Source organism: Mangifera indica, chromosome 11 (genome assembly GCF_011075055.1).
Source record: "Mangifera indica cultivar Alphonso chromosome 11, CATAS_Mindica_2.1, whole genome shotgun sequence".
NCBI classification, from domain to species: Eukaryota; Viridiplantae; Streptophyta; class Magnoliopsida; order Sapindales; family Anacardiaceae; genus Mangifera; species Mangifera indica.
In genome coordinates, this window is record NC_058147.1 from 9,632,921 (window position 1) to 9,644,928 (window position 12,008).

Below are 12,008 nucleotides of genomic sequence, written 5' to 3' on the forward strand. Positions count from 1 at the left end.
ATTCGACTAGTACCTGATATCAATTTTTTTTTTTAATGATTTATTTGTACTTTAAAGATTTTCTATTAACTAGCTATTACAAAAGCAACATAATTACTATTCACTACATAAATTTCATTTATGAGATATAGAAATTTGTCATTGTGGTATGGTCTAAAGAATACAAATTTAAAATTTGTCAGTTCATTGTCAAAGTACAGTAACAATCACTACATGATTGCATAATGCATGATACATATGACAACTAGTAAAGGTATTGATCGATATTCTTGCCATTAGCTTACAAATGCGAAGAAACAATTGGAATTCAACGTTTCTGCTTTTTGAGATAAGCAACACCAAACAACAAATCAAGGTATTGGAAAGGTCAGAGGACTATTTCCCACTTAAAGTATCCTCTAGTCTCAAAGTTTTCGTTCTTTAACTTTAAAAATCTCATTTATTCATTTATGGATAATTAAAATTAACAAAACTCTAACCCCTTAAAATTTGATCTCTTTCTCCCCTCCCATCTCCCCTTTTAAACCCTAAAAACAAATTATTTTTCTCATAGGCCAAGTTTTAAAAGATAGTTTTTCCCCCTTTAGCGTCAATCCCTAGTGTCATTGTTGGCGATAAAAATTTCTTAATGCATTATCATGCTCCAACGATCTCTCTCCCCTCCTTTAAAATGTCGACTGATGTTGATCTAATCTGAAAAGACGTAGAGCTTCATCAGGAGACGAAGCTCTTTATCTTCCCAAACAGAGTTGAGATATTCGTCTTTATCTAAGAAGACAAAGAGTTTTGTCTCTCGATGAAGCTCTTCATCTTTTTAGACTATATTTGCATCGATCAATGTTCCAAAAGAGGGGAGAGAGATCGCAAAGTATGGCGATGCGTTGGGGAATCTTCATCATCGATGATGACATCGAATTTAGAACTAGGGATTGAAAACTAAACCTTAAGGGGGGAAAATATCATTTTTTTTTAAACTTGGCCTAAAGGAAAAATTTTTAATTTTTAGGTTTTTGGGGGAGAGGGAGAAAGAAGATTAAATTCATAGATGAAATAATGATTTGACCATTAAAACTAACAAACTTAACTCTCCATAGGTGGGTGTTTGAGATTTTTATAGTTAAGGAGTGGAAACTTGACAGTAGAAGATACTTTGGGTGGGAAAAAGTCCTTTGGCCTGTTGGAAACCTTGAAAAGGAAAATGTAGACTGCCCAATTTGAAACAGCAAAAACAAGTTTTTAATGGTCGTCTTGTTAACCATTTTGTTTGCAACGAAACTAGAAGAATGTGCACTGAATTTGAATTATGAGGAAAAACCTTTGCTGAAGTATTTATCCAACACAATCTCTTGTAAGAAAGAAATAAAAATTCTAAGATCTATCCTTTTTAGTTTTAGATTTAGATCTGTGTTGGAGTTGATACCATCAGTACGAATAGAAATGCTAGTTCAAATTTCAATAAGAATTCTAGCTCTTACTATTTATATATTTCACTTAATAGTATTTTATTTTTAATTTTTAATTATAATAATACATTATTATTTATATATAAAAAATATATATATAGTACTACTCATACATAATTTGTATTTCAAATGGTGGCATACATATTACTAAATAAATGAAAGGTTTTTTTCTAAGGCCAAATGACTTATTCCCACCTAAGTTTTGATGTGCTCCTTAAATTACATTTACAAGATTTGAAAAACTTAAAGTCACACCTATGGGTTAACTATTAAACTTTTTTGTTAAAGATAGAGAAAAAATTATTATTTTACTAATAATATTAAAAAAATATAAAACTTATTATATTTTTCTTTTAAATTTTAAAAACTAACAACTTTACCCTCTATCTAAAGTTTTCTAACTTTTAAAAGTAACATTTTCCCCCCAAATCCTAAAGTTTATTTTCTTCTACTTTCCGACCATTTGCGACAATGTTTCAACACCCTACCTTCACTAGCGACAAGGCAAGTAGGACGATAAAGGCAAGTAAGACGATAAAGGCTTCATCTTAACTATGACGAAAACAAGGCCTTCATTGTCATTAAGATGAATTAGACGATTCATTGTCTGATTTGTCTTTTGGATGATGAAGGCTTCGTCATCTAAACAAAGCCTTTGTCATCTAAACAAAGCCTTTGTCATCCCAATTGTCTTGTTGTCGACAAAGGTAGAGTGTTGTCATCCATTGTCGACAACGGAGTAAGAACCAAAACTGGCCTTTGAAAAATTGAAAGGGATTTTGAAACCTTAGGGGGAAAAAGTGATTTTTTACAAAACTTACTCTAAGAGAAATATTAGTTTTTCAAATTAAAGGGAGGAAAATGATATAAATTTTTAAGATTTTAAGATTTATTAATAAAATAACAATTTTATTTTTATTTTTAATAAAAAATTTTAATAATAGTTAATTTATAAGTGAGATTTTAGGTTTTTTAAATTTTACAGGTTTATAATTTTAAAAACATATTAAAATTTGAGTGAAAAATAACCCTGCCATCTTTTTAATTTAAAAAAAAAATTAACACGAATATAGAAATATTGTATCCAAACAGAGCCTCAATTAAAACACTATTGGCTACAATCTAAGGTCAGCGTTAGGCTTTTGATCCTAGTTTTTGCTGTGTCCCAGTCCAGTCATTTTTATTTATATTTTTCATTCTTCCTCCTCTCTTGTTGGCAAGTGGGAGCTCCTCTATTCAGGTATCAACTCTCTCTCTTTCTCTACAATATTTTGATTCATTTGAGCATTCAATTTCATCACCTGCGCTGTTCTGCAAACGAGAAAGAGAAATCCGGGTTAAAGAGGTGTCTTCTTTAGGAATATAGCAAGTTGAGAGTTGTGCTATTCGTTTATTAATTGAATGAAAAGGGTTTGGCTCTTGAGAGCTCTGAAGCAAAAACTTTAGACCTTTTATGGGCTTAAGTTCTTGGTATTTAATGTAGCATCATCAAATTGTTGATCCTGGTGGTGGGTTTTTTATTTTTGTTGTTCTTTTAATCTGTTCAATGTTTAGTTGTGAATATTACTTTTATTGCATCATCAACTCTCTGTCTCTCTGTCTCTCTCTCTCTCTCTACAATATTCTGATTCTTTTGAGCTTTTAATTTCTTCATATGCTGTGTTCTTATATTTATTTTAACTTGTTGCTTCATAGAATAAGCCGAGAAATTTATTTTAAGTTGTGATTTTGTGATGCTGAAGTTTATTGTGTTTGATTGTTAATGTTGTAACTTAGGTTTTGCATTCTTAAATTAACCCACCATAATGACTATAAATGCAAAATTGGAAAAGCAGTAAAAGAAATAAAGCAAGTAAAGAAGAATAACAGAAGAAATTTATTGTGGTTTGGCAATCAATCAATTACCTACATCCACTTTAAGGGCAGCAAGATTAATCCACTATGCCAGAGAAAGTATTACAAAGTCTTAGCAAAAAATTGCTTACAAAACCAAAACTCACTGACCTGAACCTTCTCTGTCAATTCTCCTCTCTCGCTCTTTGTTCTCACACACTAGCACACACACAAACCCTTACGGTCAGCAAGCAACACGTATGCCATATTCTCACCTTGTTGCCTATTGCTGCTGCAACAAGGTTGTATAACCTCTTCCTTTTCTTCATCGGCCGAACCTGTTTTGCCTAACAATAGAAGGTGAGATAACCTAGCTGTTTCATTTGCTTCAGTGTAATGAAGGGTCAAAGTGCTGAGTCAACAAGTTGACTCCACTGGTTTAACGAGACTGCCTGCCATGCGCCATGTCACCACAGTTAATTAAATGATAAGGGTCTTGACTCTAGAGAGCTAAAAAGCCAAATTTTAAAACTTTTTGGGTTTAATTGTTGGTACTTCATGAAGCATCTTTTCAAGTTGTTTAATGCTGTAAGTGGGGTTTTTTCCCCCCCTTTTTTATCAGTTAAAAGTTTTAGTTGAATTGGATACTCTTAGTGTGATAGCTGCTGTTCAATTTGATGTTTTCCATTTCTTGTGTAGACATAAATTTGTCACCATCTTTGTGGTCAAATCTTTTGAATGAATGTACATGTTTTGTATCTAGTTTTGTTTGTTGATAAATTGAAACCTATTGTGTTGCCTGTTTGCATGAGAGATAAGAGATGGAAATATGAATAATCACTATAGGAAGTTTGATTTCTTTTGAGACTCCACCTCTTTTTATTGCCTTCAGTCAATTCATGTGTGATTAAGATAACTAGAGTGGCACTTATGCTCTTCTCAAGTCACATTACAAGGCTCTAGGGGGGATTTTTTTCTTTCCTTGTCATAAGTCAAGGTGTTTTGGCTGTAATAAAACTTAAAGCATCTCAAGTCTTGTCAACCTCATTTTATAACCTGTACATGTTTTTTTTTTTTCCGCACAACAGTGCCCATACGGGATCCGATGTGTAAAATGTTCTATATTATGTCTAATTATAAAGTCAGTTCCATATCTTGATATAATAAATTCTTTAAGCGTTTCTTACTTACAGGATTATCCCTTGCATGCCTATCTTTTCATTTCATGTCTTGAGGAGCTTTTCCTTTAAAATTGGTGAAGAGAACAATGATGTCCACTCCTGTTTTGCTCATGTTCTTCTTTCTTCTATGTGAATTAACTAAGCTTTGTCTGTTCAGTGAAGGCTTTTATATGTCAGCCATCCTAAGTTAAAAATAGTACTTCATTTATATCATTCTTGTTGGTGATCATAAATGATATATTTTTTTTCATATCCTTGACCAAAGATAAATGAAAAAAGAAATGAAAGAATGATAATAAACAAAAATAAATAAGCAGTTAACTTTTGCTTTGTGTGCATGATTTTGATCTCATGAAATCTATTTAGAATTTAGGTAGCTTTTTCTGTGCAACAAGTCTACATGTCAGCAACCTTACATATTAACAAGAATTTGGACAAGGCATATTCTTGCTCAAATTCATGCAGCTAATTTTGATAGTTGGGAAGCCTTTGGAATATTCACCTAATCAAGAAATCCCATTTTATCTTATTAGTAGCAATCTTTTACACTTGTTCACCATTTTTGTCCTTGATCATGCAGGAATGTTAGGAAAGTTGTTCGCTTCTTCTCTCTTGACCTTTCATTCTACACCACATTGCGTTACCACTGTAAGCACTTTTTTACACCCGATCCCCAGTTAGTTAATGGACAATTATAATTTGACATCCTTTTTGCAGTTTTTGTTGTTCATCAAAGTGTCATTCATACTCAAAACAAAAAATTTCAGAAGCAAGCAAATCTCCCACACTTCACACAACTAAACATGAAATGGATTGAAATAAACGTAACTTCATAATTGAAGAGAAATACAAAACAAAAGCAAAGAAATAAGTTAAGTTCTTGACAAATTCAAGTGCCAATTCTCTCCTCAAGCCTGGTATTTGAGAGTCTAGGCTCTCCCTCCAAAGGTTTTTCCACAATATTTTTCCGCTTATCCTTCTCTCTCCAATTTTCCCTTTAATTCTCTCTATTTCCGAAGCCTTCTCTGGTCACGTGTCCCTTCCAACACCCAAATATTTGTTTTTCCAGCGGAGGTGCACTTTAAACCACTCAGGGGTGTAACATTACCCCATCCAACAAAAGCCGCCTTATCCTCAAGGTGGGGAGGAGGAAACTTTGCATTGATTACTTCAAGATCTCCCACTCAGTTGTGCCGCACATCGCGACATAGATTTGAATAAAGGTGAAGCTTCCTTAATATTTTCTTCTACAAAGCCAAGAAATTATCTTCCTAACTTTCTCAATATCAGGCAACCATCCCCGTGTCCATCATTTTCTCACAAATTGACCAAGCCTAATAAAAATTTGATCCCATACAAAGAGCTTCAATAGTGAAATAACATGTCTCTTTATTTGCATCACATCCAAAATTCCCAAACTTGTTAACTACTTCGAAAGCTATCTTTCCTTTTCTCAACTTGGATTACATCGCTATTGATTCATTGAGAATCGCCACACTCAAGGTATCATTGTCCTTTCGGCCTATCTCTTTAACCAAATCCCATAACGAATAAGCATTCGGTTTCCTCATACTGCCACATACAAGTCTCACAAGTGCATCAACCACACATGTTTTAACCTTAAAATATGGTTGCTTCACAACCCACATACAAAACCCGGTTAAACTCTCACCCAAAACTTGTGGGATTTCAAGTATTTTAGCCACAAACTCTTTATGTAAATCCAAATCAAAATTCTCAATAATGGACACCACTGAACCATCAACACTACTCACTAACAACGACAATATGTTCTTTAATTTTTCCACAACAATCTCATATACCTTTTGACTCCACTTCGCCTTCCTCTGCTGGAAAATTACCAATTTCGTTAAACAGGATCAAATTATCAATCTAGGTATCAACATTTTCAACTATATCACTATTTTCAATGAAAAGGGCATACTACATGGATATAGGCTTAGTGGTGGGTAAATAGATTGAAACGAAGAGGAGGTTCTGAGGGAGAGAATGGTGGTGAATTTATGGAAGTTCGAAGATTTGAGAATGTACTTTTTTGAGGTGGATGAAATGGTGGGTCTTTGATTGTGTATCTTCATCTGAAAGCCATTGGAATTGTAATTGCCGGTCAACACCACACGTTTTCCCCATGTTTGTCGTCAAACCCCAAGGCTCCTATGGTGTTACGTTAGATTGAAGAAACCGGGTTGAGTTGGAGTCAGACTGAATGAAACTCTAAGTGGGCAGGTTAAGGTGTAGCTGGGTTCTATTTCTATGTTGGTGAGAGTTACATTGGGCTGCTTGGAGGATTAATATAAAATGAATGTTGGGTTAGATTTGAAGTAAGAAGAAGCGGGTTGGGGTGTTTCAATGTAGATTTATTTAGGTTGGTTTCGAAAATGGTTCGGCCTGGTGTGTAAATACTGTTTGGATGAATCCAATTGGGTTTTGGGTTGGGTTTTGAGTTTAGGTACATAGGTTTGGGTCTAAGTGTGAGTGGATTAGTGGGCTGGATGAGTATTTATAAATTTTGGGCTTGACTGATTTATATTTGGGTTTGATTTGGAAATTAATAAGTGAGATGGAAGTTGGGTTGTGTGTTGAGTGATATTTGGGCTAGGTTCCAGGTTGGACAATTGAATTGGGAGGATTGTTTTAATAAGAATTAGGTTTGGGTTGGTTTTGTAATTTGATAAGTTGAATTGGGTTGGATTCATTTTTGGGTGGCTGCAAAGTATATATGGGCTAGGGTTTTATGAATTGGGTTTGTGGTTATTTAAGGAATTGGGTTGGGTCTGGTTGAATGTTAGATTGGTGTTGGATAAAATATTGAGATTGGCTTGGGCTGGAATGATTTGTGGGTTCCTTGGATATTGGGCTCGAGTTTGGAAATAGATTATTGGGTTGTTGGGCTGGGTTTGGTCACTATAAACACCGTCTTCTTCTTTCTTTTTCATGACTTCTTTGCAGTTCACTGTCCATCACCAGAGAAACCAAGCAATCAGGCGAATGAACAGAGTCCAACAGCTAAATCTTGCTAGCCATTTTTCCGACGGAACCGACCAATTTATCATTTTGGATTTCCATCAAGTTGTTGTTTCTGCCTTTTGATCACTAGATTCCACTAATTGGTTCCCAAATATTGCCGATTGCCCCTTCAGGTCGTTGGAATTGGCAATTTCTTCGCCTGAAACTCCCATATCAACTGAATCAAATTATTCATATCCTGCATTGACATTAGGAACGAATGATGAAATGTTAAGTTGAATTAAATCACTCCATGATAAATAACTCTAAACACAATATGTAACTGGTTAGTTTAAAGTTGTTGATTGGTTTTTCAGTGTTTACAAAAATTTATTTCTGAAGTTTTTTGTTATTTCACTTCTTTTCTATGTTGTTTCTATCTTAAACTGCTGTTCTCTTGAGCTAATCTTATGCTCAAGTGCTCTCTATTCATGTCCCATGACTACCATTTATGTCAGGCTAAATGTGAGGGGGATTGTATGGCAGGGCATAAATAATCACCAAGACATGGAAATGAAATCAGAAATTAGGCAAGGTGTTGATTAATTTTGGCCTACCTTTGCTGAAGGTGATTGTTGATTGATTAAAACCGATGGGAAATTTGAAGAATCAAGCTTTTTGATACTCGAATAGTCAAAAGCTGTGATCAAACTTCTACTCTAGTCGGAACATTTGCAATTAATAAATTTAACATCATGAGTTTATACTTCTGACTTTAGATATGCTCACAAAGATTTAGTTAGGGTGTTTTTTTTTCAGTTATTTCAGCTTTTCTCAATAATTCCTACTTATCTTCAAGTCATCGTATTTGGTAGCTTGGTGTGAGCATGTTGTCTCCTAAATTCTGTACGTGTTTTACCTCATATATATGAAAATTGATTTCACTTGTTCAACTTGCAGCCTGATATTCCTACAGCTACCCCTAATAATGTTCTCTCAAATGTGAACTTCTCCAGCGGACTTCCACCAAATCTTTTCTTGGGTGTGTGTGGCTCCAAAACTTATCATAAGAAATGGGAGATATATTCAACCACACAAATCGAAAGTATTACTTTAAGCGATGAAGAGAGGAAAAAATGGGAAGCATGTAGAGAACCTCTCTCTGCATTTGACTTTGATGCTGAAGAAGAAGACAAGATACTTGGAAAAGCATTTGGCCATATCCATTCACCGTATTGGAGTGAAGAACGCAAAAGAGAAATCCCCGAGTGTGAAACTGTAAATGAAGTATTAGATTACCTAAGGAACCTAAGCCTTTCCGATGATGATATTCGCAAACTGCTTAAAAAGTTTCCTGAAGTTATTGGATGTAGTATGGAACATGAGTTGAAGAACAACGTGCAGATCCTGAAAAAGGATTGGGGAATTGAAGGAAAAACTTTACGGAAACTTCTTCTGCGAAATCCAAAAGTATTAGGCTATAATGTGGACTGTAAGGGTGATTGCATGGCAAAATGTACTCGATGCTGGGTTCGATTTTAGATCCCTTGATTGTTTCAACTATACTTTTCCTACACAAAGAGAGAATTATCACTTTATGAAGCATTGCCACAACTTCAATTTATTTGTAAGTTCAAAATATTTCCAATAAAACTCATTAAGTTATATCTAGTGTAAAAAAATGGAAAGAAATTTTGAAGTTAGGATTCTTCTCCAGTACTTTGTAAATCTTAATTATGTTTAGAGTTTCATATAGATATGTTATATTAGTGATAAAATATCATCTTCATGAACTAGAAATAGGGGAAAAAAAGTATTCCTGTCGAAAAGAAGAAAATTCTCTAAGTATCATTTTCACTTTTCATTTGAAGTAACAAAGGATTAATGGTGTGAAAATTGTGTTATTTGGTTATGTTTCTAAGTTATGTCTGCCAATGATATATACCGCTAATTTATACAGTCGTTTTTGTTGTTGGGTTGAAATAAAGGACTTTCGTTTTTGGTTTGTTTCATCAATAAAATGAAACAATAAACAAATTTCATTTTCAACATGAAACATCTGTTGTTAAAGTTGTTTGCACCCACCCATGCATTTCATCTTCAAATTGATGTGTTCATTGTCCCAAACTAATTAACATGGGGCTTCCAATCACACATTATGTAGCATAAAATATATATTTGATAAGAAGTAATATCACATTTATAAACAAATTTTACTTATTTATTTATATAAATTGACGTAAAAACATATATTAAATGTTTTTCAAATAAGTATTTAAAAAAAAATATAATCACATCACCTAATTATTTGATGCCATATGAGTTTGTATGAATATGGTAAGTAAGATTTATTTTCAAATATAATTTTATTTATATGATATTGTTGCATGTCTGGTGGATTTTTCACCAAATGCCGCAAAGTTTGAAAATTAGGTGGGAATGCAAAAAGAAGATGAAATTAGTCAATTAAAGGGGGTGGGGGTTTGGGTTGTGGTGGGGGTTTTGTATATACGCATTTTTACTTCATCCGAATTTTGCAGCTCTCTTTCTCTCCTCTCCTCTCAATTCTTTTACTTAAATAATATTATCTTTCTCTCCATTATTCCTTAATCTCTTTATTTTTCTATAGGGGCTTAATTAAATTTATAACATATTATCAACACGATTAGTTCAGGTATATTATAATTTTTTTCATTATATCGTTCTACTGCTTGTATATTGCAAATACAAATATCTCAGTTATAATGTCTTAGTTGTCTTTTAATTTTTATTGTTCTTCTATTTAATTTTTCATTTATAATTATATCCTATTTGCAACCCGAGGTTTACAAAATTATAAATATAGACCTAAAGTCTTGAAACTCTTGAATCTACACCTAAAGTCTGGAATTTCATAAAATCTAGACTCGAAATCCTAAATATTATTTATAACCTGAAGTTTACAACATTTTGAATTTGGACCTGAAGTCTTGAATATCATGAATCTGAATCTGAAATCTTTTGTAACCCGAAGTTTACAAAATTATGAATTTAGACCTGAAGTCATGAATCTCACTTGTAACTTGAAGTTTACAAAAACATAAATCTGGGTCAAAAGTCTTGAATATTATTTAAATATTTATATGTATTGTTATTATAACAATTGTATAATATTTATTTTTATTATAATAATTGTATCCGATTTATAATCTGAAGTTTGTAAAATCGTGAGAATATATATATGGGCCCAAAGTCCCAAGTTTCATAAAAATGGAAACTATAACTGAATTTTATTAAAGGAATAGAAGGCAAGCCTCGGAAATAAAACAAGAAGCAAGAAAGCTTTAGAGTGAAGATGTGTATGTGTACATGATAATGAAGGTGATGGGGCTTTATATAGACAATTCACCACCCCCTAATATTGACTGAATTTCATCTCCTTCCTACATTCCCACTTGATTTTCTAGCCTCCATACTTATTGCCTTCCCACATATTTTTTCCAAATTTGTTGCATGTCTGGTGGATATATCCTTCACAGTTAATTTATTAGTCTGATTTAGCTCTGTATCGACATGTCGCCACTAGAACAGAATCAAACATATGCTTCGTTACTTATGTGGAATTAAAGATTTAAGATTATTTTATTCTGTTAAATCCCTTAAAAATCTTAATTTGGTTAGATATATAAATGTTGGTTATCTTGCTGACCCCCATAAGGCTCGTTCATAGACAGGATATGTTTTCACTTATAATGACACAACAATATCTTGGCGCTCCACCAAACAAACTTTGATTGCAACGTCTTCAAATCATTCAGAGATTCTAGCTCTCCATGAAGCTAGTCGAGAATGCATATGGTTACGGTTTGTCATCCATCATATCCGGAATACATATAGTCTTCCTTTTACAATCGATACTTCTTCTATATTATATGAGGATAATGCAATATGTATTACCCAAATTAGAGGTGGATACATCAAATGAGACAAAACCAAACATATCTCACCGAAGTTCTTTTACACTCATGAGCTCCAACATAGCAGAAAAATTGATGTCAAACAAATAAGATCCAGTGAGAATCTTGCAGATTTGTTCACCAAGATACTACCGACATCAACATTTAAAAAGTTTGTATATAACATCAATATGCGATGGCTCAATAAGTAACCAAATTAATCTTAATACAAAAAAGGGGAGCATTCATCAGGGAGAGTAATTTTTTTAGGCAAATTTTTGAAGTTTATCATATATTGGACAAAAGGTGCACTGTATTATTTTTTCCTTCACTAGTGTAACATCCCTCCCTAAAATTATTATCCTTTGAAGGAGAAATATTACAAACTAATATCTGGAACGTCTATTTTTTTTTTTAAAACTACTTTGAACTAAACTCATTACTAAAAGTATTTAAAAATTATTCTAAGAAAACTGAAAATCTGGAAGCGAACAAAAGATGTATATATCTCATATGACAACTCATCTGAAAACATCTGAAAACATGAAGTAATCTTACACAACTGTACCATCATCTCAAAAAAGTCAAAATTCAACAAGAACATGCGACTGTATGCATATAACATAAAC

General features: G+C 33.1%; 1 protein-coding gene across 3 annotated transcripts; it reads left to right on the plus strand.

Moving 5' to 3' along the window:
- The first annotated feature begins 2,575 nt into the window (after positions 1–2,575).
- Positions 2,576–9,109, plus strand: LOC123228622. 3 transcript variants are annotated; one of them, XM_044654051.1, is made up of 3 exons: positions 2,576–2,703; positions 5,058–5,125; positions 8,405–9,109. In XM_044654051.1, the coding sequence occupies exons 2-3, from the start codon at positions 5,060–5,062 to the stop codon at positions 8,984–8,986; spliced, it is 648 nt and encodes a 215-aa protein (XP_044509986.1). In that variant the 5' UTR covers positions 2,576–2,703; positions 5,058–5,059; the 3' UTR covers positions 8,987–9,109. The 3 variants fall into 3 exon arrangements, with proteins under 3 accessions (XP_044509986.1, XP_044509988.1, XP_044509987.1); XM_044654053.1 differs by lacking the exon at positions 2,576–2,703 and adding an exon at positions 2,725–2,971; XM_044654052.1 differs by lacking the exon at positions 2,576–2,703 and adding an exon at positions 3,704–3,783.
- The last annotated feature ends 2,899 nt before the right edge of the window (positions 9,110–12,008 follow it).